The sequence below is a fragment of the Theropithecus gelada genome, chromosome 4 (genome assembly GCF_003255815.1).
Source record: "Theropithecus gelada isolate Dixy chromosome 4, Tgel_1.0, whole genome shotgun sequence".
NCBI lineage: Eukaryota > Metazoa > Chordata > Mammalia > Primates > Cercopithecidae > Theropithecus > Theropithecus gelada.
In genome coordinates this window covers 43,446,949-43,474,112 of record NC_037671.1, presented here as the reverse complement: position 1 = coordinate 43,474,112, position 27,164 = coordinate 43,446,949, and the positions used below count along the sequence as shown (strand labels likewise).

At 46.3% G+C, this 27,164-nt stretch overlaps 2 protein-coding genes across 5 annotated transcripts; both read left to right on the top strand.

Annotated features, from left to right (window-relative positions):
- Positions 1-8,939: 8,939 nt before the first annotated feature.
- TREM2 (triggering receptor expressed on myeloid cells 2) lies at positions 8,940-13,728 on the top strand. Of its 2 annotated transcripts, XM_025383373.1 has the most exons (5): positions 8,940-9,077; positions 10,614-10,964; positions 12,343-12,433; positions 13,170-13,363; positions 13,457-13,728. In XM_025383373.1, exons 1-5 carry the CDS (start codon positions 8,948-8,950, stop codon positions 13,471-13,473), a joined length of 783 nt encoding a protein of 260 aa, XP_025239158.1. In that variant the 5' UTR covers positions 8,940-8,947; the 3' UTR covers positions 13,474-13,728. The 2 variants fall into 2 exon arrangements, with proteins under 2 accessions (XP_025239158.1, XP_025239157.1); XM_025383372.1 differs by having other exon boundaries at positions 8,949-9,077; positions 13,170-13,710.
- Positions 13,729-17,942: 4,214 nt separating this feature from the next.
- Positions 17,943-23,045, top strand: TREML1 (triggering receptor expressed on myeloid cells like 1). 3 transcript variants are annotated; one of them, XM_025383644.1, is made up of 6 exons: positions 17,943-18,040; positions 18,196-18,528; positions 20,925-21,027; positions 21,401-21,489; positions 21,995-22,047; positions 22,390-23,045. In XM_025383644.1, exons 1-6 carry the CDS (start codon positions 17,998-18,000, stop codon positions 22,702-22,704), a joined length of 936 nt encoding a protein of 311 aa, XP_025239429.1. In that variant the 5' UTR covers positions 17,943-17,997; the 3' UTR covers positions 22,705-23,045. The 3 variants fall into 3 exon arrangements, with proteins under 3 accessions (XP_025239429.1, XP_025239430.1, XP_025239431.1); XM_025383645.1 differs by lacking the exon at positions 18,196-18,528; XM_025383646.1 differs by lacking the exon at positions 21,995-22,047.
- Positions 23,046-27,164: the final 4,119 nt, after the last annotated feature.

Genomic DNA, 27,164 nt, shown 5'->3' with positions numbered 1-27,164 from the left:
TTTTCAAAAAATCAGTTCCTGGATTCATTGATTTTTTGAAGGATTTTTTGTGTCTCTATCTCCTTCAGTTCTGCTCTGATCTTAGTTATTTCTTGCCTTCTGCTAGCTTTTGAATGTATTTGCTCTTGTTTCTCTAGTTCTGTTAATTGTGATGTCAGGGTGTCAATCTTAGATATTTTCTGCTTTCTCTTGTGGGCATTTAGTGCTATAAATTTCCCTGTACACACTGCTTTAAATGTGTCCCAGAGATTCTGGTATGTTGTATCTCATCGGTTTCAAAGAACATCTTTATTTCTGCCTTCATTTCGTTACGTACCCAGTAGTCATTCAGGAGCAGGTTGTTCAGTTTCTGTGTAGTTGAGCGGTTTTGATTGAGTTTCTTAGTCCTGAGTTCTAGTTTGATTGCACTGTGGTCTGAGAGACAGTTTGTTATAATTTTGGTTCTTTTACATTTGCTAAGGAGTACTTTACTTCCAACTATGTGGTCAATTTTGGAATAAGTGTGATGTGGTGCTGAGAAGAATGTATATTCTGTTGATTTGGGTTGGAGAGTTCTGTAGACGTCTATTAGGTCTGCTTGGTGCAGAGTTGAGTTCAATTCCTGGATATCCTTGTTAACTTTCTGTCTCGTTGATCTGTCTAATGTTGACAGTGGGGTGTTAAAGACTCCCATTATTATTGTATGGGAGTCTAAGTCTCTTTGTAAGTCTCTAAGGACTTGCTTTATGAATCTGGGTGCTCCTGTATTGGATGCATATATATTTAGGATAATTAGCTCTTCATGTTGAATTGATCCCTTTACCATTATGTAATGGCCTTCTTTGTCTCTTTTGATCTTTGTTGGTTTAAAGTCTGTTTCATCAGAGACTAGGATTGCAACCCCTGCCTTTTTGTGTTTTCCATTTGCTTGGTAGATCTTCCTCCATCCCTTTATTTTGAGACTATGTGTGTCTCTGTGCTTTGGATGGGTCTCCTGAATACAGCAAACTGATGGGTCTTGATTCTTTATCCAATTTGCCAGTCTGTGTCTTTTAATTGGACCATTTAGCCCATTTACATTTAAGTTTATTATTGTTATGTGTGAACTTGATCCTGTCATGATGATGTTAGCTGGTTATTTTCCTCATTAGTTGATACAGTTTCTTCCTAGCATCGATGGTCTTTACATTTTGGCATGTTTTTGCAATGGCTGATACCGGTTGTTCCTTTCCATGTTTAGTGCTTCCTTCAGGAGCTCTTGTAGGGCAGGCCTGGTGGTGACAAAATCTCTCAGCATTTGCTTGTCTGTAAAGGAGTTTATTTCTCCTTCACTTATGAAACTTAGTTTGGCTGGATATGAAATTTTGGGTTGAAAATTCTTTTCTTTAAGAATGTTGAATATTGGCCCCACTCTGTTCTGGCTTGTAGAGTTTCTGCCGAGAGATCTGCTGTTAGTCTGATGGGCTTCCCTTTGTGGGTAACCCGACCTTTCTCTCTGGCTGCCCTTAACATTTTTTCCTTCATTTCAACTTTAGTGAATCTGACCATTCTGTGTCTTGGAGTTGTTCTTCTCGAGGAGTATCTTTGTGGCGTTCTCTGTATTTCCTGAATTTGAATGTTGGCCTGCCTTGCTAGGTTGTGGAAGTTCTTCTGGATAATATCCTGCAGAGTGTTTTCCAACTTGGTTCCATTGTCCCCGTCACTTTCAGGTACACCAATCAGACGTAGATTTGGTCTTTTCACATAATCCCATATTTCTGGGAGGCTTTGTTCATTTCTTTCTACTCTTTTTTCTCTAAACTTCTCTTCTCGCTTCATTTCATTCATTTGATCTTCAATAACTGATACTCTTTCTTCCAGTTGATTGAGTCTGTTACTGAAGCTTGTGCGTTTGTCATGTAGTTCTTGTGTCATGGTGTTCATCTCTGTCAGGTCATTTATGGACTTCTCTGCATTGGTTATTCTAGTTATCCATTCGTCAAATCTTTTTTCAAGGTTTTTAGTTTCTTTGTGCTAGGTTCGTAGCTCCTCCTTTAGCTCTGAGAAGTTTAATCGACTGAAACCTTCTTCTCTCAACTCGTCAAAGTCATTCTTCGTCCAGCTTTGTTCCGTTGCTGGCGATGAGCTGTGTTCCTTTGGAGGGGTAGTGGTACTCTGATTTTTTGAATTTTCAGCTTTTCTGCACTGCTTTTTCCCCATCTTTGTGTTTTTTTCTGCCTTTGGTCTTTGATGATGGTGACACACAGATGGGGTTTTGGTGTGGATATCCTTTCTGTTTGTTAGTTTTCCTTCCAAGAGTCAGGACCCTCAGCTGCAGGTCTGTTGGAGTTTGCTTGAGGTCCACTCCAGACCCTGTTTGCCTGGATATCAGCAGCGGAGGCTGCAGAAGACAGAATATTGCTGAACAGAAAGTGTTGCTGTCTGATTGTTCCTCTAGAAGCTTCATCTCAGAGGTGTACCCAGCCATGTGAGATGTGAGGTGTCAGTCTGCCCCTAGCGGGGGATGTCTCCCAGTTAGGCTACTCAGGGGTAAGGGACCCACTTGAGCAGGAAGTCTGTCCGTTCTCAGATCTCAAACTCCTTGCTGAGAGAATCACTACTCTCTTCAAAGCTGTCAGACAGGGATATTTACATCTGCAGAGGTTTCTGCTGCTTTTTGTTTAGCTATGCCCTATCCCCAGAGGTGGAGTCTACAGAAGCAGGTAGGCCTCCTTGAGCTGCAGTGGGCTCCATCCAGTTCGAGCTTCCCAGCTGCTTTGTTTACCTACGTAAGCCTCAGCAATGGCGGGAGCCCCTTCCCCTGCCTGGCTGCTGCCTTGCAGTTAGATCTCAGACTGCTGTGCTAGCAATGAGGGAGGCTCCCTGGGTATGGGACCCTCTGAGCCAGGCACAGGATATAATCTCCTGGTGTGCCATTTGCTAAGACTCTTGTTAAAGCACAGTATTAGGGTGGGAGTGACCTGATTTTCCAGGTGTTGTGTGTCACGGTTTCCCTTGGCTAGGAAAAGGAATTCCCTTCCCCCTTGCACTTCCTGGGTGAGGCAAAACCTCGCCCTGCTTGGGCTCTGGCTCATTGGGCTGCACCCACTGTCCTGCACCAACTGTCTGGCATGCCCCAGTGAGATGAACCTGGTATGTCAGTTGGAAATGCATAAATCACCCGTCTTCTGTGTCGCTCATGCTGGGAGCTGGAGGCTGGAGCTGTTCCTATTCGGCCATCTTGGCACCCAACCTGGATCTAACGTTTTTTAAAGCCTGGAATATATGTATGACATTACTGAAACAATTGGAAAGTCCTTAGGTTTTATTTTCAGTTTTAAAAAGGAGTCTCTTAGCTGAAATCATTACGGATGAAATAATATTATGTATGGGATTTGCTTCAAAATTATACGTGAGACAGTGGAGTGGACCAAGCAAAATTGGCCACGAGTTGATAACTGGTTGAGGATGGCTTATTGGTAGATGGAGTTTATTATACTTCTCTTTTTGTGTATATTTTAAATTCTCCAGAGTGAAAAGGTCGAAACTTTTTCTTTTCTTTTCTTTTTTTTAAAGAAGAAATGTGTGGACAGGAGGGAGTGAAGAAATCAAAGACCCTGGAAGAGAGGATTAGGAGAGGATTAGGAGAGAAAGCAAGTTGCCAGGGACCATCCAGGGTAGAGAGAACAGTCACCTGGGAAGAGGAAATGGACATCTGGGACGGAGTGAGGCAGGAGGATGGAAGGAAGATTTCAGGGAGAAATAGAATGAGGAGGAAGGAAAATAATACCGACTACCTTTTTTTTTTTCTTTTTGCAATTAACAATATGCCATAACTTTACATACCCAGATAGTGAAGCTAGGCTCAGAGAGTTAAGAAACTTGCCCAAAGCCACATAACTAGTAAATAACAGAGCTGGGTTTAAGCGGAGATTTGTAAGAAGCCAAAGTCTATGTACTTAACCCCTACTCTGTATTTTTAGTTTCTTTCACACCCTGGCTTCAGTACCCACACTTTTCCCTCATGTGCAGGCTGGATATCCTTCCTGATCCCAGCCAGAATCTGGAGCAGTTCTGATTGAATCAAGAGGCAGGAGAGATTCCCTTTGCTTTCACCTCAGCCCTATGATGCCTGCGATGTCTGCACCAGTCTTAGCACCAGGGTTCGTCTCATCTCCTGAGTTCTCATCCAGCCCTTTCCTTGGTCTAACATCCTGCATCACTTCAGTTGGGCCCATTGGCTGCTGCCAGACTGGCCTGCTGCCTGCCTGAGACCCAGTCCAGTGCCATCACACACTCGCGTGCACACACACACTCCCCCAGGAGATGTCCTGGCTTAGACAGGGGAGTCATTGGCCCTGAATAGGACTTGAGATCTTCAACTTGGAAAATAGGAAGTGTTAAAATGGAAGAGCTGTCTGAGCTGAAGGTGTCAGAGGATGATGGTACAAATACAAAGAGAGAGAAGGGAAGAAGGGTCAAGTCTGAGCCAGATCAGAGGTGGGATACAGATTGAGACTTGAAGGCAGGGGTTTGGATGTAGGAAGGTAGGATAAAGTAAAAGCAGAACAGAATCAAAAAAGGAACTGGAAAAGAGAAGTCTTAAGTGGCTACTTACTAGTGAATGGCATTTGTGGGCTCTTATGTTTGTAGTTTGGTGGCCCCAGCCAAGGGTGGAATGGACACCACCAGCCACCCCCTTAAGCCCAGTTCTCAGGCAAAGCTTTGCAGGGGCTGTCCCAGGTTAGGCTGACGATAAGCCTGATCAATTTGGGGTTATTCCAGCTTTGAGAGGCCTGTTCCTATGTCAGCTGTTCCAGTCACATGCCTCCCCAGCCTAGCACAGGGGCTGGCACTGGCCATGGTCCTGACCAACATCTAGTGCTTTCCTGGCTGTTCAGGTTGGCTGAGTGCGGATAGGAAGATAATGGAGGATCTGATCTAAAAGAGGGTGAGGATGCTCATACTTGACCGTCTTGATTTACTCCTAGGGAGAAAGGAGAAGAGAGTGAAAGTGTGTGTTTGAGGAGAGTGATGATTTGGAGCAGTTACACTAGGGCTTACTAGTGAGCCTCCAGGAGTTCTGAAGAGGATGACCAGGCAGCTGTGAGGTCTCAGTTAAAGTTAGACATCAGGAGCATGTCATGTGTCCAGTCATGCTTCTGGTTCTGAAGCTTTCCCCAGGAATGGTCACTATCATATCTAGGAACATAAAGGCTCCACGGTTCTGTAACACCATGGCCGGCACATGAATGAATGCACGCATCAGTGAGTGATGAAGTTCAGATGTAATGATAGAAGGACATAAGCTCTGTGCCCAGATGTGAGGTGGCAGGTGTCTTTGAACTCAGATTTAGCAAAGGGAAAAGAAGAATCCTGTGCTTGGGAGCAGAGTGGTTCAGAACTGTTTCTGTGCTCAAATATGAGGATCGAGGGATCAGAAAAATTAACACAATTTTAAGGAAGAGCATTTGATGTATGTGTGCTGTGAGTAATTGGTAAGGATTTCTTGGTGCCTTCGCTTTTCCATGAGGTTTAAAGATCTTTTCCTCATGTGGGAAGGCGTGGGGACAAGGGGCCAATATGCAGCTTAAATGGACCAGAAAGTAAGACAAAAAATTATGGAGCTGACGAGTTATGCTTCTGCCTAGGAAACAGAAAGCTAGAATCATGTAAAATAACACCCCAAATCATAAAATATTTAGGTAGAAATTTAACAATGTATGTGTAAGATTTGTATGCTAAAAACTGAAAACACTGATGAGAGAAATCATAGAAGAAACAAATAAATGGACAGCTGAATTGTGTCCATCGCGTGGAACACTCAGCAGTGTTGTCTATTTCCCTCCAAAACTAACCCATAGGGTCAATGCAATCCCAACTGAAAGCCCAACAGGTTTTTGGGGGTGAGAAGAAGAGGATTAGAAGCCCACAAGCTGATTTTATATTTTACATGGCAAAGCAGAGTAACTAGAATAGTCAAAACAATTTTGAAGAACCATTGTTTGATTTTAAGACTTACCATAAAGCTACAGTAAGTTATCATGACAGTGTGATATTGGAGAAAGAATAGACATATAGATCAATGGAACAGAACAGTCAGAACTAGACCTACATGTCAATTGATTTTCAACAAATATACTAAGGTAATTCAATGAAGAAAAGAAAATCTTCTCAACAAATTATGCTAGTACAATTGGACATCCATATGTTGAAAAAATTGCAAAGTGCATCTTATGCCACATGCAAAAATTAATGAAAAATGAATAATAGACCACAGTGCAAAGCCTAAAACTATAAAACTTCCAACGAAAAATATAGGAGGAAATATTTGTGACTCTGAGATGGGTAAACTTTTTAACAGAGCACAGAAAAGCACAAATTGTAAAAAGAAAAATCAAGGAATTGGACTTCATTAGCAATAAAATCTACCCATATAGGCTGGGGGCAGTGGCTCATGCCTGTAATCCCAGCACTTTGGGAGGCCGAGGCAGGCAGATCACCTGAGGTCAGGAGTTTGAGACCAGCCTGGCCAATGTGGTGAAACCCCGCCTGTACTGAAAATACAAAAAAATTAGCTGGACGTGGTGGCAGCTGCCTGTAATCTCAGCTACTCGGGAGGCTGAGGCAGGATAATCACTTGAACCTGGGAGGTGGAGGTTGCTGTGAGCCGAGATCTTGTCATTGCACTCCAGCCTGTGTGACAAGAGCAAAACTCTGTTTCAAAAAAAAAAAAAAAAAAGATGTTGCTAATGCTGCTAAGCAAATGAGAAAAAAAGTTACAGACTAGAAGAAAATATTAGCAAATCACATATCTGATAAAGGACTGCTATCCAGAATATAAAGAATTTTCACAGCTCAATAGTAATGATAATAACAAACAATTACAATTGGACAAAATTTTGCACTTTGTCAAAAGTACTTTGCTGAAGAAGGTACAGATGGCAATAAACAATAAAAAGATGTCCAATATCATTACTCATTAGAAAAATACAAGTTAAAATTGAATGAGATATCACCTTAAACCTATTAGGAAGGTTTTTAAAAACCTGACAATATTAACCGTTGACAAGAAGTAAAAATGGTACAGCCTCTTTGGAAAAGACTTTGGCAGCTTTCATAGACTTAAACATACACTTACATGTGACCTAGCACTCCCATTCTTAGGATTTTATCCAAGGATATAGAAACATACGTCCACACAAAATATATGTACATGAATGTCATAATTGTCCCAAACTGGAAAAAACCCAAATGTCCATCAGCAAGTGAATGAATACGCTACTTGTGATACAACTATAGAATGAAAGACGGTTTAGCAATAAAAATGAATACATTCTTGAGAAATGCAACTTCACGCATGCTGAATTTATTCTGATGAGTGAAAGAAGACTGATCCAAGAGGCTACATACTGTTTAATTCCATGTCTATGACATTTTAGGAAGAGCAGGACGCTACAGACACGGATGTCAGCTCAGTAGTTGCCAAGCCCTGGATTAGAGAGAAAAAGACTGGCTAAAATGGGCACAAGGGCTCTCGCTTGAGTGAAATGAACCTTTCTATATTATGGTATTGTGTTACATAGACCTGGTGATTGTGGTGGTTGTTATAGAGATGCTTGAGTTTGTCAAAATTTATATAAGCAGACATTTAAAAAGGGTTAAATTTTTGTATATGTAAATTATGGGCCAATAAACCTCACTTTTAGAAAAAGACCCTAGAAGAGTACCTACAGAGTGATCTTCAGCCCCCAGGCCCTTGGGGCAAGGCTGGGCAGTGGACCCTTTGAGTGGAGGCCTGTCTTCTCCTCTCTATGAACTCCCCATCTCCAAGCACATTCCCTGTCCATAAGGTAGATGCACCATAAATATGAGTAAATAAATGAATAAAAGAACAAAGAAGTGAGTGTTTGCAGGAAACTAAAGTAGACCCTGACAATCTACAGGCTCCTGCAGGCTTCTCCAGCCTCTTCTGCCACTCCCAGTACAACTCCATTTCCCACTCCTAGAATTGCCTCAAGCCTCCCCATCCAATCCCTGACTCACTGGGCCATTTCACACCTCTGTGCCTTTGCACATGTGGGTCCCTGTGCTTCGATCACCCTTCATGGGAACCTGTACCTGTAGGAAAACACACCCCTACCCCCAGAACTCTGGGAAATACCCTGTCCTGTCCTGTAGGGTAGGATGATCAGGAGTTCAAGCATGTGTGTGCACAAAATAAACACCAGTGTGTGCACAGGAGACACCCCACAGTTCCAAGAAGGCTAAACCTGGGCAGAAAACTCCAGGTGGGAGAGAAAATTCTCTGTCTTATGGACAGCCCATTTCCCTTTTCCCTGCTAACTAGGATAATGGTAATAGTTAATATTTGTTGAATGGTATGTGTCAGGCCCTACTGGAAAGCACTTTACCTGTAGGAACCCATGTAGTGCTCCTGATAACCCTTTGCACTATCGTTATTCCTACTGTATGGATCAGGGAACAGACACAGGTAGGTTTTGGATGTGTGGTTACACACCCAGAAAGGCAGGAAGTCTGGCTCCAGAGCTGTGTACTGAACTGCTGCCACACTGCAGGAATGACAGCCCTGGAGGGAAGAACTAAGAGGGGCTGGGTGAGGGTCCTGGCTTCTGAGGGCACAGCTGTTCTCCAACTCTTGCAAGGCTGAAGCCAGAAGACAGCAGGCATTGCAGCTGGTGGAGGGTCTGAATACTGCTGTGAGGATAGTGATCCCTGGGCTAGGCTCTGCAAGGAAACTGAGCAGTGCAGGGCCTTACCAGCCCCAGCCATCTGGGGGCCACCCTGGCTGGCACCAGCAGGAGGGTGGGCTGGCTTCTCAGAGGTCTGGGAGACTCAGGCTCCTTCTGCCAGGGCTGCAGTGGCCGACTCCTCCTCCCCCTCCCTCCCCACCCTGCACCGCCTCCAGACCCCAGTCCTGACTATTGCTTAATCCCCAGGAACCCAGTTCCTGTGGGCAGCGCCTGACATGCCTGATCCTCTCTTTTCTGCAGTTCAAGGGAAAGACAAGATCTTGCACAAGGCACTCTGCATCTGCCCTTGGCCAGGGAAGGGTGGCATGGAGCCTCTCCGGCTGCTCATCTTACTCTTTGCCACAGGTAGGATCTTCTCCGTGCCCTGTGATACCTTCTTTCCCTCACTTTGAGTATGTGGTTAGGGAGCAGGTGGTGGGCCCTGGGGTGAATTATGAAGGCGGTGGCAGTCCTTGGCATGCCTGAGTGCCCTGTTCTACACTCCTCTCCTCCCCAACCTGCCCATATTCTTCACACCCTCCTTCCCTCCCCAGTATCAAAACCCACCCTCAGACTCTTCCTGCATGTGGACATGTAAGGGGCTGGTGGACTCTGGTTGCATTGGAAGGGAAGGAGTGCTAACAGTGGCATCCCAGGCACTAGCTGGCAGTTGGGGGAAGCTTTCGGGGGGCGCCGGCACTGATAATAGCCTCTGAAATTATAAGCCACTAATTATGAGCCCCTGCAGTTATAAAAGAGGAAAGAACATGAGGATGTTCACCTGCATCTTTGGGGCACTGTCTCCCCTGCTCTGAAGGTCCTCTTGTCCTCAGCTCTTGATGGGAGGTGAGGGGCCTGGAGATTTCCATCACTGAGTTGCGGCGAATTGACACACCAAATTTTTGTACACAACTGCTTCTTCCCACTGAGGGAAGTGAACCTTTTGCTGCCCCACAGCATTGGACAAACCTGGGCAAGAGGAGAGATAGTGCCAAATGGAGTCTTGTTTCTGCAGCTTTAGATGGTGTGGGGGCGGGGAGGAAGGTGGGGTCCTGAGGCATGGATGGGAGGTGGTAAGGTGGGAGAGGACCACTGCCCATATGGTCTCTCTAGTTCCAAAAGGCAGGCCACCAGCTTCCCAATCCTATCTTTCTTTTTTTTTTTTTTTAAAGTTTATTTATTATTATTATACTTTAAGTTCTAGGGTACATGTGCATAACGTCCAATCCTATCTTTCAAGCCTCTGTCACAGTAATAGTTGAAGATGGCAGGCAAGGGAGGACCAAGAGAGGAGAAGTCAAAGCAGGGGGCTCTGGGGGCTTCTGCTGCAGCCCCTGCCCCAGCAACAAGCTAGTGCTCTAAGCCCATCTCCCCCGCCCTAAGAAGGGTTCCCAAAATAGCAGCCTCATGTCTCCCCCAAAATATCTCTGAGACGGATCCTTCCTGAAAGGGGAACAAAGCCACAGAAATAGGGAAGCTGGAAGCTAAAGGTCAGGAAAGTTGGTACCAATGTGGGCGGCTGCAGAGCAAGCAAGAGTGGCGGGGCAGGGAGAGCCAGCCCCAGGCCGAGAGGAGAGATCCTAGTCCCGTATGACAGCAAAGAGATGTGCAGAACAGAACTGGAGGGGATTTTAAGACCAAGTGTCTCCAGAATAGACCCAGGAAGGGTCAGTTACTTCTCCAAGGAGGCCCAGCAAGACCAACTGTGAGAAAACCAAACCCAGGTCCCAGGTTTCCTGGTTCCCAATTTCCCACAAACACATGCTGTGCCACCTGCTCCCAACTTGCATAAGAACCTAAGCTCCTTCAGGGCAGGGTTTTTGTCTGTTTAGGTCACTGCACAGAGCAAGTGTTCAATGCGTATTTGGTAAATGAAGGAGTGAATGAATGTCTCCTCCCCAGAGCTGTCTGGAGCCCACAACACCACAGTGTTCCAGGGCGTGGAGGGCCAGTCCCTACAGGTATCCTGCCCCTATGACTCCATGAAGCACTGGGGGAGGCGCAAGGCCTGGTGCCGCCAGCTGGGCGAGAAGGGCCCATGCCAGCGCGTGGTCAGCACGCACAACTTGTGGCTGCTGTCCTTCCTGAGGAGGCGGAATGGGAGCACAGCCATCACAGATGATACCCTGGGCGGCACTCTCACCATTACACTGCGGAATCTACAACCCCACGATGCGGGCTTCTACCAGTGCCAAAGCCTCCATGGCAGTGAGGCTGACACCCTCAGGAAGGTCCTGGTGGAGGTGCTGGCAGGTGAGTGGGCAGTGGCTGCCTCTCTGGCCTGCCCCTGTTCCAAGCCTCATGTTTTGGGCGTCTGTGTGCAGAACCACCCACTGGGCTCTCAGGAATCCTGAGAAAACCCATCATGTGGGTCTCATCTCCCTACTCAGGGCTACCAAGGATAGTTGTGCAGGTTGCTCACTGCACAAGAGGGCCAAAATCCACGCCCCAGCCCGGACTCCTTTTGCCAGACTGTGTTCCCTGGTGCAGAGCTGCATCACCTGCAAGAAGGGCACCTTTCTCTACTTTGCATTAAGGCATTCTGTGAACTAGCCTGGCCTTGTCCCTGCTTGCCCAAACGGCTTTATCCATCTCCATCCAGTTAGCATGTGAACATGATGGGAGGTCCTTAAGGAGGAGGAGGAGATTAATTTCTTCCCTCACCAACCAACCAATGGTCCTATCAACGTAAGTGAAGCACCAACCTGGTACAGAAAATCACCCCTAGAAAAGTACACTGCTTGTGCTGGGCAATGTGCTTCCCTTCTCTGGGCCTCCATTCTCTCATCTGTAAATGGAGAGGGTGGTGTCTGTCCTGCTGACCCCACAGGGTTCCGGTGAGTTTTTGTTGTGGGGGAGGGCATTTGGGGGCAGGGTGTGACATGTGCTCCAAGCCTCCTGCTACTGAACTGTCTTGGGATCGCCATTCCAGGTGGGAGTAGGTGGGCCACGGTGTCTCTTTCCATCCCCGAGCTTTGCGCAGGGACCACCCTCCAAGAAGGCTTTCTGCTTGAGTCTTCAGAACACAACTGTGTCCCCAAAGGAGAACAAATCTGGGGCTACAGAGGCCATTTCTGACTCTCCTCTTTTCCAACCCCTTCTCCCAGTATGGCTCTTTAGCATGGAAATGAGGTCAGGAGTAGTATTTGCCTGATGTGGGGAGGTCAGGCGAGACTGCCAGTTCTAGACACAAACCCCACCTCTACCACTTTTCTAAGGATGGCGGGTGGCAGTGAACTCCCTTAGCCAACTCCCAAGAGGGAGACAGAAAAATAAAAGTAACCCATAGCTTGTGTAGATAGCTTGACAGTTTAGATAGGATTTTCAAGTACATCCAAGATTGTATTCGCTCTTCTTAGCCCCTGTGCAGAAGGAGGGGGGAGTTGCAGTTACTGAGCTCTGATGAGGTGCTAGACACTGCCCAGAGGTGCCGTCATGGAATCCTGGTAACCCTGCTATTAAGGAAGTGTTCCTAACTGCCCACTTTATAAGTGGGGAAATTGAGGCTTATGGAGTGTAATGACTTGATCCACATAGGACCAGTGCCTAGCGGACCTCACCCCACCCATAAAAGTTCTCCCCCTGCCTCAAGGAGGAAGGGGCTGGGGGCTCATGGCTCTGCCTCCCATAGACCCCCTGGATCACCGGGATGCTGGAGATCTCTGGGTCCCCGGGGAGTCTGAGAGCTTCGAGGACGCCCATGTGGAGCACAGCATCTCCAGGTACAGCGGTGGTTCTTTCCTAAAACCCGCGGGCAGACTTCCACCCTGCAGAGCCCCACGGGGGGTGGGGGCTGGGCATCCTGAACTACAAATTACAAGGCAATGAGAGCCTGAAGGGCCCTGGATGTGTCTTATCTAAACACCCCTCCACCAGCTGCTACATGTTAGTTAGTTAGTGTGACTGTGTCAGTTGTTCATTTATTGGAAGACTTCTATAATGGTTTGTAAAGAGCAGCTGCTTTAAGACTCCCGAATACCAGCTCCCCCCCTCCCCTGGCAGCCTCAGACATCCCCATAATTCAGTAACAATGAAAGTTTTAGTACTTTAATACAAAGCTAAGACCCCCCGATCTCTGCTTCTTTGGTAGGACCAGAATCAGTTCTGACTGGTCCATCCCTGTGTACTGGTGTTTAAACGTTGCTCATATAACCACTGAGCACACATGTGTGTACACACACACCCCCATGGCATAGCACTGTATACAGAAGAAAACTGCTCAGTGAGGGAAGGTGGTGTGTTTAAGTGCACTCAGCAGGTTAGTGGCAGAGCATGCCTAGAACTCAAGTCTCTTGACTATGGGCTCCCAAAGCCCCAAAAAGACCCATCCCAGGGATGGTGCTGGGTGGGGAGGTGTGCTGAGGTCCTAGAAGCTCCTGGTTTCTCCTCATTCCCTGAGAGAAGATTCTAATCTGTGGGCCATCTCAAGGCTCCCATCTGCCCTCTTGTCTCTCCAAGGAGCCTCTTGGAAGGAGAAATCCCCTTCCCACCCACTTCCGTCCTTCTCCTCCTGGCCTGCATCTTTCTCATCAAGATTCTAGCAGCCAGCGCCCTCTGGGCTGCAGCCTGGCATGGACAGAAGCCAGGGACACATCCACCTAGTGAACCGGACTGTGGCCATGACCCAGGGCACCAGCTCCAAACTCTGCCAGGTGAGCTTGGAGAGCACAGCCAATCGAAGGTGGACTTGGCAGGGATGGGAGGTGGTGCTGAGAGGGGCCACATGAGTCCTTGGACTATTGCAGGGCTGAGAGACACGTGAGGAAGACGATGGGAGGAAAAGCCCAGGAGAAGTCCCACCAGGGACCAGCCCAGCCTGCATATGTGCTACTTGGCCACCAGGACTCCTTGTTCTGCTCTGGCAAGAGACTCCTCTGCCTGGACACTGCTTCTCCTGGACTCTGGAAACAGGGAGTGTTTGAGGGAGCGGGGAGGTGGTAAGAACACCTGACAACTATTGAACACTGGACATTTTAAACACTCACAAATAAACCCAAGACTGTCATATTTAACTGGATAATTGTGGGCTTCATGAAAGTCTCATTTTCTTCCACAGGGGTAAGAAAATGAATCTGGATGAGAAAAAGATAAGAGATCTTGCTCCTTGAGAACCAAGACCACAGGATACCACATCCCTCCATTCTCACAGGCTTCAATCGCCCAGTCAGTTTTTTTCTTCTCTCCTCCCTTCCCTAGATCTGATTGCCAAGTTCTGCCTCCTCCTCTGGGGTTTCTCTAGCATCCAGTCTTCCTCTGCTCTCCTCCCCCGCATTCACCCTCTCCATCAGCTTCCCCTGGATTATGGGAAGTCCCTGCCTCAAGGCCCCCTCCAGCTGACTCAGTTCCTCCCCATCAAGGTCAACTCCTGGCAGACTCATCCATTCATCTTCTTAGATCTCTGTTTTTATCATGTCACTTCGCCTTTGGAGAAATGACAAGGGCTTCATAATGTACAGCATATCAAACTGGGAACTGATGGTTCAAGCCCCTCATCATATAGAAGGGAAACTGAGGCTCAACAATGGAAAGGAACCTATCCAAAATCCCCAGCCAAAATCCCCAGTAGAGCCTGGAAATCCAAATTTCACTTGGCATTCAAGGTGGTCTTTCCTCTAACTCACTCCTACTTATTTATTCAACAAGTATTAGTTTGAGCAACTAGTCTGTGGCGAGTGCTATTCTGAACACTGGAAATACAACAGTGGACAAAACAGGCAAGAGTTGTGCCCGCACAGAGCTCACTTTAGCGGGAGGAGAGGAGACAGACGATGCACACAGTAAATAAGTCAATCTGATCACCTGTTAGAGGCAAAACGTGCTGAAGAAAAAATTAAAATCAAGCAGGGTTAGGAGTATGGGTGTGCGGGAGGGACAGGGGATGATACTATCTTAAATGCAGCAGCCAGAAGGCGAGGAACACTTGAAGGAGGCCACGAAGTGAACCATGAGGACATCACGGGGAGGAGTATTCAGGGCGAGTGAACAGCCAGGGCAGCTCATGCAACCTCATCTCTCTCTTCAACACACACACCACCCTGGCCAAGGCTCTGGGGGAAACTGGGAGGAGACTCCCCTGAGGGTGAGCTGCAGGGGAAAGAAGTGAGTCGGCCACATTCTTAGGCTCTCTGGACTGGGCCCAAGAGAAGTGGATGCCCAGGATCCCCTGTGGCCACCACTCACATGGCGGCTTTGCCACCTAACCTGGGCTTGGGCACCTAAGGTTTAAATCACCAGGATGGAGCTCCCAGCATGGCCCTCATGTTCCAGCCTCACTTCAACATGTCACTCCCCTGGCTCCAGCTGTGCCCCAACCCTGCCTTATCCACACCCAATGTAAGCTGCTCCACTGGCTCCCTGCCCTGGAGACTTAGGATTCTGGTCCAGTCTGTGTTCCCATGGCCTGCCTGGCTCAGGGGCACATTAAACTTCCTTATTGTGTCCTGGGGCAGTGCCCCCTTCCTATAGATCCAGGGCACAGGTAGACACCAAGAATGAGCCGAGCCCAAATTGCGCCTTCTCCACCTCCCTCTCCCCCACCCCAGTTGTGGGCACCAGTGCTGATGACATGGCCTGGGAGGCTCCCCGCAGCCTGCCTTGTGCTCGAGGGCAGTGGCTGCCGTCAGCCCCAGCCCAGAATCAGGCTTTCCTCCTCCTGGGAGCTTGGCCTTTTCTCTTTCCTTTTCTGCCGTGTCAGAGACATTCCCCTCTGGATTGGAATCACCCAGGCTCCCCTGCCTCAGACTCTCTGGGAGCACTCTGGACTGAAGGGGAGTGAGGCCATTTGGCCTCAAATTTCAACTCTGCCTCCTATTAAGACACCTTAGGCAACCTCTTCAATCCCTCTACACCTCAGTGCCCTCGCCTGTAGAAATAAACAAACAAAACAACCACTTCCCCTACTTTGCAAGGTTTTTGTGGGGTTGAAAGAAATAACATTTGTGGCCGACGTGGTGGCTCACGCCTGCAATCCCAGCACCTTGGGAGGCTGAGGGGGTGGATTACGTGAGGCCAGGAATTCAAGACCAGCCTGGCCAACATGGCAAAACACTGTCTGTACCAAAAAAAAGAAAGACAAAAATTAGTCGGGCATGGCTGTATACTTGCCTGTAGTCCCAGCTATGTGGGGGGCTGAGGCAGAGAATCGCTTGAACCCAGGAGGCCAAGGTTGCAGTGAGCCAAGGTTGCGCCACTGCACTCCAGCCTGGGTAGCAGAGTGAGACTCTGTCTCAAAAGAAAAAAAAAAAGAAAGAAATAACATTGTGAAGGTCCTTGGCCAGGTGACTGGCATGTAGTAGGTCCTCAATAAACACTGGTTTCCTCCATCTAACGCCCAGCAACATGATGCGTCTGTAAAGGCCAGGAACTTGCCTGGTCACCTCTGTCCCAGCACCCAGCAGTGGACCATATTCAACACTTAGTCCAGCGTTGAATACAGTTCACCTCTTCATACAACATGCCCGGGTGGCTTGTTAGTATGAAAATAACTTCCCTATAATGCAATCAGAGAAAGCCTGATATGCATTGGCAAGACAGATGCAAGCACATCACCAACTAGGGTGATCCGTTCTGGTTTGTTCAGGACTTTTTCAGTTTTTGCACAGAAAGTCCCATGAAACCCCTCAGTCCCAAGAAACCCCTCAGTCCCAAGCAAAAAGGGGAGGTTGGTCACCCAATCTTCCACTTCCACAAGGCCCAGTTTAAAACATTAACTAGTTTTCTTAAGCTCCTGCTCCCAGTTTCCCATTCCTCACTCCCTTGTTCCCAAAGGAAGGAAGGAAAAAGAGGAAAAAAGGAGGTGAGAAGGGAGGAGATGGGAGTGAGGGAGAACGGCCTTTTCAGACCCTTTTCTAGGTCTTACCCTCCAGATTAGAGCAATATTCCCCTCTTAACCATCCCCAGCTGCTGTAGTCTCTTTGACCACTGGTGCTTCCCCTGTGTCTGAGGTCAGATAGTTTATTAGGTTTATTACTCACACTTTGTCCCAGTTCCCTGAGCCCATTTCCACAGGGCAACATGAATGAGAGCCAGGAGTCTCCTGTGTAGGCAGTGAGCTTGGATCACAGGAGAGAAACCCCCAAATTATGAGACTTGGAGTTTATATAGAGAATTTGGTGTATCTCCCTCTCTGGAAGAAAGAGAGAGAGAGAGAGAGAGGGAGAGAGAGAGAGAAACCTTTACTGTGGAATGTAAACAAATCTCCGGTGAGGAAGGGAAGAATGCAAGCAAATCTCTGGATGTTGCACTCAAGGCATGTTTGCTATTCAATCACCCGCCAACAAAACTTGGCCAGTACCCTTTGCATGGAAGGACTAGAACATGCAGCAATGTGAAAATATTCATGAAGAATTGTCTTCCAACAGAGAAGATAGAGCATTCATGAAACAAAAATAGTATGCCAGAATTTTAAAATGCTCAAAGAACGAGGAATATCTTGTCTTGTAAATTAAAAATATTTTAAAAAATAACATTTTAAAAGACAAAAATAGAAGGATGGAAGAAAAATGAGGAAATCTCCTTGAAGGCAGAACAAAAGAGAGAAAAACATGGAAAATGAGAGAGAAAAGATATAAAAATGAAATGAACACACGACGTTCAATAACCAACTAGTTAAGGAGTTGCAGAAAAAGGGAGGGGGAGAAGAAAATGGACATGTAATTATGAAAGAAATAATTCGTTTCCCAGAACCGAAGAATGTGGATCCAGATGGAAGGGGTCTAGAGTGTCCAGGACAACAAATGAAGAAAGACCCAGTCCAGGGTACAGGATCAAGGTGAAACTTCCTGTTTGAGGTTGTACTGCATGCGAGGACAACCTCTTAAAAGCTTGGGTGGTGGGGCAGCACTCCCAAAGAATTGAGAGTGAGAATGGCATTGGGTGAGGTGCAGGGCACTCTACCTTACTCCGTCACAGCTGTGCACCCTCAGATTCTGTATTAGGAAGATCCTGAAGATCATCTTTCCTCTTTCTCTCTTGTCCTCCAATTGTCACAATCCTCCCATCTCACCCCTTAGCTGGGCCCCAGCCACTGCAGGCTTCTAGCTTTCTTTGGGTCTTCTCATCCTGTCTTGCCCACCCTTACCCTCAGGGCAGTTCCTGAGCACTGAGCCAACCAGGGCTTGGAAGAACTCCCTTTCCCCACTCCTGGAGGTGCCCATCATTTCCTGTCTCCCACCCCATAGTCACTGAGAACCCCACGTGACTGTCTGAGGCAGATGTTTCCTGCCCTCAGGGGAATGCTGTGTCAGTCCCCAGGCAAGCCCAGGAGTTGACATTTCTCTGCCCAGCCATGGGCCCCAACCTGCTCTTGCTGCTGCTCCTGGGACTAGAAGGTAAGGTTCAGGAGGAGCTGCAGCTCCGGGCCCCATATACTCAGCCCCATGCCCAGGAGTAAAGTGTTACTGTGAACGCCACACCCATACCAGCAGCTGGGCTGGGAGGTGCTCCCAGCTCCTGCCCACAATTCCCACCTCCTTTTCTTCCCCAGGTCAGGGCATAGTTGGCAGCCTCCCCGAGGTGCTGCAGGCACCTGTGGGAAGCTCCATTCTGGTGCAGTGCCACTACAGGCTCCAGGATGTCAAGGCTCAGAAGGTGTGGTGCCGGTTCTCGCCGGAGGGGTGCCAGCCCCTGGTGTCCTCAGCTGTGGATCGCAGAGCTCCAGCGGGCAGGCGTACGTTTCTCACAGACCTGGGTGGGGGTCTGCTGCAGGTGGAAATGGTTACCCTGCAGGAGGAGGATGCTGGCGAGTATGGCTGCATGGTGGATGGGGCCAGGGGGCCCCAGATTTTGCATAGAGTCTCTCTGAACATACTGCCCCCAGGTGAGTTATCCTAGGCCAGCTACCACCCCTTGGACCTACCCTCCCCACCCCCACCTATTGCCAGGGCTCTTGGGTTCTTGAGGAGTGGGGGCCCCTGGGGAGGAGGCATTCGGAGGAGATATCCTCTTGACAGCTCTGCAGGGAGCGGAAACCAAACTGGGTGGGAAGTCTGAGATAAATCAGCTGAAAACCATCCCCTTCCCCCTTCCACACTAGTGTGCTTCCCAACAGGAAGGCATGTCCTTCCCACCCCAGGGACTTGGCCTCTTCTTCCAGCATTTTCAACATACTTGGTGCTAATTTATTTTTTAATTAGAAATATTTTAAACAATGTTGAATCTGAGTATATAAAACCAGAATTAATTTTTGTAGCTTTCAGTGTTTTATTCCTGTAATAGTGGGCTTGGCGGCTTAAGAATTATGGAATGCATATCTTATTTAATTTTATAAGTCTTCACATGGCATCTAGTATGTCTCACCTACAAGTGGGTACATTCAGTACCTGAACTACTTCAACTCCTTTCGTTTTAAAAATGGAAAAACTGTCATTCATATTTTAAGCCAATATTCTTGACCCTATTTTCAGTACTAAAGACACTGTTTTTGCAGGTTTCATTCCCACAGCTCATAACTTTTCTAGTGTACAAGCATTTATTAAAAGAAAATTTTAAAATATTAAAAAGTTGGGTTTTTTTAAAGAAAGATAGGATGTTCTAAAAATAAAGTTCTGGAGGGAAAATGGTCAGCTACCTCAAGCACAGACAGCCACTCCTTTTCTTTTATGGAACTGGCCATTTTTTCACCTTTAGGTCTTCCTTTTCTCAAGTATTTTATGCCCAATCCCCAAATAATAAAATTAAGTAGAGCATTTTCCCTTCCCTTGTTTTTTGTTTTGTTTCATTTTGTTTTGTTTGAGACAGGGTCTCACTCTGTTGCCCAGGCTGGACTGCAATGGCAGTATTGGCTCACTGCAACCTTGGACTCCCGGGTTCAAGTGATTCTTGTGTCTCAGCCTCCCGAGTAGCTGGGACTACAGGTGCCCGCCACCATGCCCAGCTACTTTTTGTATTTTTAGTGGAGACGGGGTTTTATCATGTTGGCCAGGCTGGTCTTGAACTCCTGACCTCAAGTGATGTGCCCGCCTTGGCCTCCCAAAGTGCTGGGATTACAGGCATGAGCCACCGCCCCAGCCCCTTCCCTTGTTTTTTTTCCTCTAAATAAGAGGGTAGACTATGTTGTCATTAGAATCCTTCTCATCTCAAGCCCGTGGTTATTGTCTTATATTATAAATATATTGTTAATCCTTGTCATTCTTTGCCCTCCTCATTCCTTGACACTTTGAGTTACTAAATTCAGGTTCTAACTCCTTAAAAGGCAAATTGTGACAAGATGAGACTCCCTGGGAGGAGGGTCAGGGAGGCAGGGAGCTGGGCCCCCGACCTGCTGCTATGGGGCAGGTGCTGTGGAGAATGATGTTCAGGCAGGCAGGTGGCACATAGCATCCAGAGATGATGTGGCTTGCAGCTCAGGCGAGCATTTAGCTTCAGAGAAGGTGGTCAAAGGCAGCCTAATAGGCACCAGGAGGGCAGGACATGTGCCACAGCAGCCCCAGTTCCTGGTGTGGCATAGGAAGGGGAGTAGGAATGGTGAATCTCTCAAGAACAAGGCAAGGCCCCATTCCAGTCGGTCTGAAAGGACTGGCCACGTTCCTAAGACAAGTCTCCAGGCCCAGAGAAACCAACCCCAAGTCCTACAGCCAGAAGTCAAGCACATCCTATGGGTGACAGAAGCCTTGTCCTCAAACTGAGTCTCAGGATCCCAGCAAGCCTCTCAGCAAGGGTCAGTTGGTTAGTGTTGCATCACATGAGGACCCACCCAGATTTCCTTCAGTCCTGAGGGCAGAGCTTGGGCTGGGGTTGCAGGGTTGCAGGTATGTGAGGAGGCCCCATTTAAGACCCATGAGAGCCAGGAGCTATGTCACCCTGAGGATGAGAACTGGAGAAACCTGTTCGGGTGGGAAGGAGAGGTGGGTACAGATCATCCAGTAGGTGTTTTTACACAGACTGAACAGCTTGATAAGGCCAGAAGGGTGAGGGGTAGAGCAGGTAAAAGGGAAGAAATGCAGCAGGAAGATGGGGGGAGCTGGTGGTACAGGGAAAAGGGGGTGTAGTCACAACCAGGTAAAGACATAAAAAGCCAGTGCCATTTCCTGACCTGTGGAATGACAGGCCCCTAAAGAACATCCCATCCTCCCCTTTCTGTGTTTCTTCCTGGGGTCCTCTCCTTCCTTGGCTCCACTCCTCCAGTCCCTCATAACTCAACAGGATATTGAAGCCTGCCCACATGGGCATGCACTCATTAAATGTTTCCTTCTGACTCCATTCCTGGCCTGACAGAGGATGAAGAAGAGATCCATAAGATTGGCAGTCTGGCTGAGAACGCATTCTCAGACCCTGCAGGCAGTGCCAACCCTTTGGAACCCAGCCAGGATGAGAAGAGGTACTGACAAGATTGGATTTGGGAGGCCAGGAAAAGGGTGGTAGTGGAGACAATGACTTGTTTAGAGCTCCAAACTAAATCGAAGGGGAAAACCTATGATTCTTCCCACCTCTGGGGAACTTCTGGACAGACGACAGACAGATACATACTTCTCTGTCCTGGTTCAGCAATGGTCCCTTCATGCTGGTGAATCTTCAGCCAGGACACCTTAATGAGTCCCTCTTCTGCCCTGCCTCAGTCAGCCCTCCCCATTCTATTCCATCTCCCTCTCCCAATCGAGAACGTAACCCTTCTGTCGCTGCTCCAGGGCTCCTGGCCAGCAGCTCCCCACAGGCTTCAGGTCTAAGCCTACCTATCCCTTTCTGTTCCTCAGCATCCCCTTGATCTGGGGTGCTGTGCTCCTGGTAGGCCTGCTGGTGGCAGCGGTGGTGCTGTTTGCTGTGATGGCCAAGAGGAAAAAAGGTAGGTGGCTATCTTCCTATCTCAGCCTGGCCCTACCATTCCTGTATCAACCAGTTGTGTAGATAAGGCCAGGAGTCTAGGTCCAATCCCCCTACAAATGGATTTACCTGGGCTTAAGTCTCAAGGCCCCCATATCCTAGAATTTCCAGGGCTGAGGGATGGAGGGGAGGGAAGGAGATTCAATGGGAGCAGCCTGCAGAAAGACAGGAATTAGAAACGGTGGGGCAATGTAATGGGAGGAAAGGCATTGGAGAAGGTGGGGAAAGGGTTTCGGGAGGTAGGCTGAGTGCTGAGGTGGGTTGAAGGGAGCTCTGGAAACCATAAGTGGGTGAGGAGATTTCCAGCAGGCTGGGGAGATGGAAGGGGTAAAGGTTTGGTGGTGGGAGTGGGGAAGGTGAGTCTGCAGTAGTGAAGAGGTTTCAGAGGCTTCTGAAGGAAGGGAGTGAGGGAAGGGCTCTGAGCTAGCCCCGGAAGCAGACTATGCTGCTGTTGTCTGTTCTGCCAGGGAACAGGCTTGGTGTCAGTGGCCGATTCGTGAGCAGCAGAGTTTCAGGCATGGTAAGAAGCCTCTGCAGGCCCGCAGCCAAATTCCCCAGACTTTCCATTCATCACACTCACTGAGAGGTCCTAGGATGATGGGGTGGAGAAAGGACTGGGACCTAGCTGGGGTCGAAACCCTCTTCGTAAATGCTGTAAACTTGACACTAATGGTCTCCCTTGGCATCCCACCCTCCCAGACTTGGGGAGAAACTTGGGGCTGGAAAATCTTCACAATGAAGCCCTCTTGCCCACTGACATACTCAGGATTCAAGAGAGAGATCTAGTGTGGTCCTGGGCTTCCCACCAAAGGGAGATCTGGGGCAGAGGGAGGCATTCCTGATTTGCCTACTTTTGTTTCAGAATCCCTCCTCAGTGGTCCACCACGTCAGTGACTCTGGACTGGCTGCTGAATTGCCTTTGGATGTACCACACGTTAGACTTGACTCACCACCTTCATTTGACAATACTACCTACACCAGCCTACCTCTTGATCCCCCATCAGGAAAACCATCACTCCCAGCTCCATCCTCATTGCCCACTCTACCTCCTAAGGTCCTGGTCTGCTCCAAGCCTGTGACATATGCCACAGTCATCTTCCCGGGAGGGAACAAGGGTGGAGGGGCCTCTTGTGGGCCAGCCCAGAATCCACCTAACAATCAGACTCCATCCAGCTAAACTCATCACACTGTAAACTCATGAGGACCATCCCTAGGGGTTCTATGCATCCATTCAGCCAGTTCATGCCCTAGGATCCTTAGGATATCTGAGCAACCAGGGACTTTAAGATCGAATCCAATGTCCTAACTTTACTGTCAGGGAAAGTGATGTTCAGCTATGACTGAGATGTCTTGGGGAAGACCTCCCTGTACCCCACTCCCCCACTGGTTCTTCTGCCATTACACACTGGGCTAAATAAATCCTAATAATGATGTGCAAACTCTTAATGGCTGAATGAGAAAGGAAACTGCCCAAGTTTGACTAATTGCTTGGCCTGTGAACGGAAAAGACTCTGGTCTGAATTTTGTGCTGTATGATCTCCTGTCTCTCGTCAGTGGGGAAATGGTTTCCTTCCCTGGTCAGAACACTACAATGCAGTTTGATTCAAGGGATGCTGAAAAGTCTTCCTCAAAAGTATTTTTTGCTTCTCTCATGATGCCTCCAAGTACAGATTCATTTGCGTGAGTCAGGGAAGTTCTTCTCCTTTCTGCTCTGCACCTTGTGAATATGTGACATGATGCGACACCATATGATGGGGTGGGGGTGGTGATGGGTTAATGATAGTTAAAAGAGACCCAGGACAAATGGTGTATGAGAAATGGGACTGAAAGGAAACAGGAGCAAGGACAAAAATGGAAATAGACACCAAGTCTGTTCCTTGGCAGGACACAGGATTTTCAAGCACTAGAAGACCTTTACAGACATCAGTCTTACCAGAGCTGGCTGTCTCTTAACTAGGTGGTCATCTAGTAACACTGTTTCCCTTGGTCTAAACTCTGGAGCCTGGGAAGGGCCCCATGGAGAAATGAACTGAGGGGAGGGAAAAGGGAATGGTAAAGGAATGGCCATGGTCAAGTGTGAATGAAAGCTAGTTCAGGCTAGGGGTGAAAGAGCCTTTAAGGACTTGCCAGAATTTCTTCTGAAACTGTTCAATTTGAAAATATAGTCATCCCTCCATATCCATGGGTTCTGTATCCACAGATTTAAGTGTGGATCAAAAATATTGAAAAAAAAGAAATATTAGATATTTCTTTAAATATTAGAAAAAAATGGTTATGTCTGTACTTAACATGTACAGACTTTTTCCTTGTCATTATTCCCTATACAATACAGTATAACAACTATTTACATAATATTTATATTGTATTAGGTATTTTAAGTAATCTACAGATGATTTAAAGTATATGAGGAGATGTGTGGTTATATGCAAATACTACACCATTTTATATAAGGGACTTGAGCATCCATGGATTTTGGTATCTACAGGGGTCCTAGAACTAATCCCCCCCAGATACTGAGGGATGTATGTGTTTGCCCATATTGGGATGAAATGCTCAGTAACCCAGTCTTGTTACAATCACAAATAGCTAGGCATAAAGAGGTTTTCGCCATCTGGAGGGGCCCTAAGCTTGGCCTAAGCACCTCAGGAAGAAGGACAAGTGGTGTGCCCTGGGCTCCAATTTGCCCACCAATCAACTAATGACTAGGGACTGCCTGCTGGGGAGTGGACAGGTGGCAGAAAAAAGGGCAGAATAAAGACTAAAAAGAACCCTCTGGAAAAACTCACCATGGTCTGAATATATTTAGAACTTTTTAGAACATGTCAGAAGTAAAAAGTGTATTTTTACTTTTGAGTATAAAGGAAAATACTAAGAAAAATAACAATCAATTGAATGGTAAGGAAGAGGAAATATAAAAATTCCATCATTGATCATGATAGGAAGTCTATGAATACCAACCAAAGTTATAGTTATAAAAGTAACTTCTAAGATGAAAATACTGCCATTCTAAATTTTATAATAAGAAACACATGCAATATAAAGCAAAGCAAATGCAGGCAACATGGTGAGATGACCTCCTCATATCAGAACCTTTGGAATTCAGTTAAAGAAGTACTCAGAGGAAAATTCACACTCTTAACAATTAAGCATCTTACTCAAAAAGTTAATTTTATTTTATTTATTTATTTATTTATTTTTGACACGGAGTCTTGCTCTGTTGCCCAGGTTGGAGTGCAGTGGCCGGATCTCAGCTCACTGCAAGCTCCGCCTCCCGGGTTCACACCATTCTCCTGCCTCAGCCTCCCGAGTAGCTGGGACTACAGGCGCCCACCACCTCGCCTGGCTCATTTTTTGTATTTTTTTAGTGGAGACGGGGTTTCACCATGTTAGCCAGGATGGTCTCGATCTCCTGACCTCGTGATCCGCCCGTTTCGGCCGCCCAAAGTGCTGGGATTACAGGCTTAAGCCACCGAAGTTAATTTTAAAAGAGAAAAATGATATAACTAATACATAAAAGAACAGATTCTTTAAAATAAAATGAAAGAGACACTGTTAGGCAACTTAAGACTGAAATAAAAAATGACAAAGGAGAAATAACACAAAGACAATGAAAAATATAATGAGAGTATTTTGTGTCGAAGCTGGGAGTATTGATGGAATGGGAATGATGACAAAGGGACCTGAAATAACTTTTTTGGTTGAAATGTTCTCTATCATGATTGTGCTAGTGATTACATAGGTATATATATTTGTCAAAAACCTATCGCTAAAATGGGTACATTTTCCTAAATGTAAATACTATTTTGATAAAATTGGCCTAAAAAATAGTTGAAAGACTGTTGAGGAATAGTTAAAATAATTTTAGAGAGAAAAGAGCCCTTTCAAGAATGAACCAAACTCAGAAGCCATAAAAGAACTCATACATTAAAACTGATACATGCCAGAGTAAGAACCTGTGAAAACTCTCTCCTCCAAAAAGCAACAAGAAGGCCGGGCGTGGTGGCTCATGCCTGTAATCCCAGCACTTTGGGAGGCTGGGACAGGTGGGTCACCTGAGGTCAGGGGCTTGAGACCAGCCTGGCCAATATGGTGAAACCCCATCTCTACTAAAAATACAAAGATTTGCCGGGTGTGGTGATACATGCCTGTAATTCCAGCTATTCAGGAGGCTGAGGCAGGAAAATTGCATGAACCTGGGCAGTGGAGGTTGCAGTGAGCTGAGATTGTGCCATTACACTCCAGCCTGGGTGACAGAGCAAGACTCTGTCAAAAAAAAAAAAAAAAAAAAACACAAAAAAAACCAGCAACAAGAAACAAGAAAACTGGCAAATATATTCAGAATCAACTTTTTCAGAACTCTGGAAATTAACCAAAGACTTGCATCAATAGAGGGAATGTTTACTTAGGAAAAATGTCTTTCTCCCTATCTATTTGATTTAAAAGAGAACTTCATAGATGAACAATTATAAAGCTAAAGTTAAAATTATCTATTTAACACAACATTTAACACAACAGAAGGCAGTTGATGAAGAGAGGCAAAAAGACATAAGACAAATAGAAAACAAATAAAATGGCAGGCATAAATCTAACTTTATAGTAATTACATTAAATGTAAATGGATTAAACATTCTAATTAAAAGGCAGAAATTGGCAGAATGCATTAAAAATACATGATCCAACTACATGCTGCCTATAGGAGAAAAACTTTAGATTAAAAAACACAAGCTGGTTGAAAGTGAAAGAATGTAAAAACATATACCATGAAAACTAGCTAAAGAGAGCTGGAATGACTATACAAATATCAGGCAAAATATAGAGTTAAGACTTAAAATTGTTACTAGAGATAAAAGGGACATCATAATGACAAGAAGGTCAATCCATCAAGAAGATACTACAATTATAAATATATATGCACCTAACCATAGGATTTCAAAAAATGTGAGGCAAAAACTGACAATTAAAGGAAGAAATAGAAAAGTAAAGAGTAATAGTTGGAGACTTCAATATCTCACTTTAAAAAATGGATAGAACAAGTAGACAGAAAATCAGCAAGGAAACAGTAGACATGAACAACTCTATAAATCAACTAGACCTAACAGACAGTTATAAAACACTCCACCCAACAGCAGTAGAATACATATTCCTCTCAAGTGTACACGCAGCATTCTCTAGGATACACTATATATTAGACCATAAACAAGTATCCATAAATTTAAAAGGACTGAAATTAGACAAAGTATGTTCTCTTACCATAATGGAAAAAATTAGAAATTAGTAACAGAGGTAAATTTTGGAAATGCATAAATATGTAGAAATTAAACAACATACTTCTAAATGACAGCTGTGTTAAAGAAGAAATCACAAGGGAAATTAGAAACACTTTGAGATAAAAATATAAACACAATATACCAAAACTTATGGGATGTAGCAAAATCAGTGCTTAGAATGAAACTTATAGCTTTAATCACCTACATTAAAGAAGAAGATCTCAAAACAGCAACCTAATCTTTTACTTGAAGCAACTAGACTGAAGAGTAAGCTAAAATCAAAGCAAGCAGAAGGAAGAAAATAATAAAAATTAGAAGAGAAATGAATGAAATGAAATAGAGAGCAGAAAAATAATAGAGAAAAATCAAC

Bases quoted from the DNA above. Each gene is read 5' to 3' on its own strand.
- TREM2 (XM_025383372.1), top strand. From the start codon at position 9,038: ATGGAGCCTCTCCGGCTGCTCATCTTACTCTTTGCCACAG. The intron at 10,965-12,342 runs GTGAGTGGGCAG...TGCCTCCCATAG, and splicing joins CCTGGTGGAGGTGCTGGCAG to ACCCCCTGGATCACCGGGAT. The intron at 12,434-13,169 runs GTACAGCGGTGG...TGTCTCTCCAAG, and splicing joins GTGGAGCACAGCATCTCCAG to GAGCCTCTTGGAAGGAGAAA.
- TREML1 (XM_025383644.1), top strand. From the start codon at position 17,998: ATGGGCCCCAACCTGCTCTTGCTGCTGCTCCTGGGACTAGAAG. The intron at 18,529-20,924 runs GTGAGTTATCCT...CTGGCCTGACAG, and splicing joins TCTGAACATACTGCCCCCAG to AGGATGAAGAAGAGATCCAT. The intron at 21,490-21,994 runs GTAGGTGGCTAT...CTGTTCTGCCAG, and splicing joins GATGGCCAAGAGGAAAAAAG to GGAACAGGCTTGGTGTCAGT.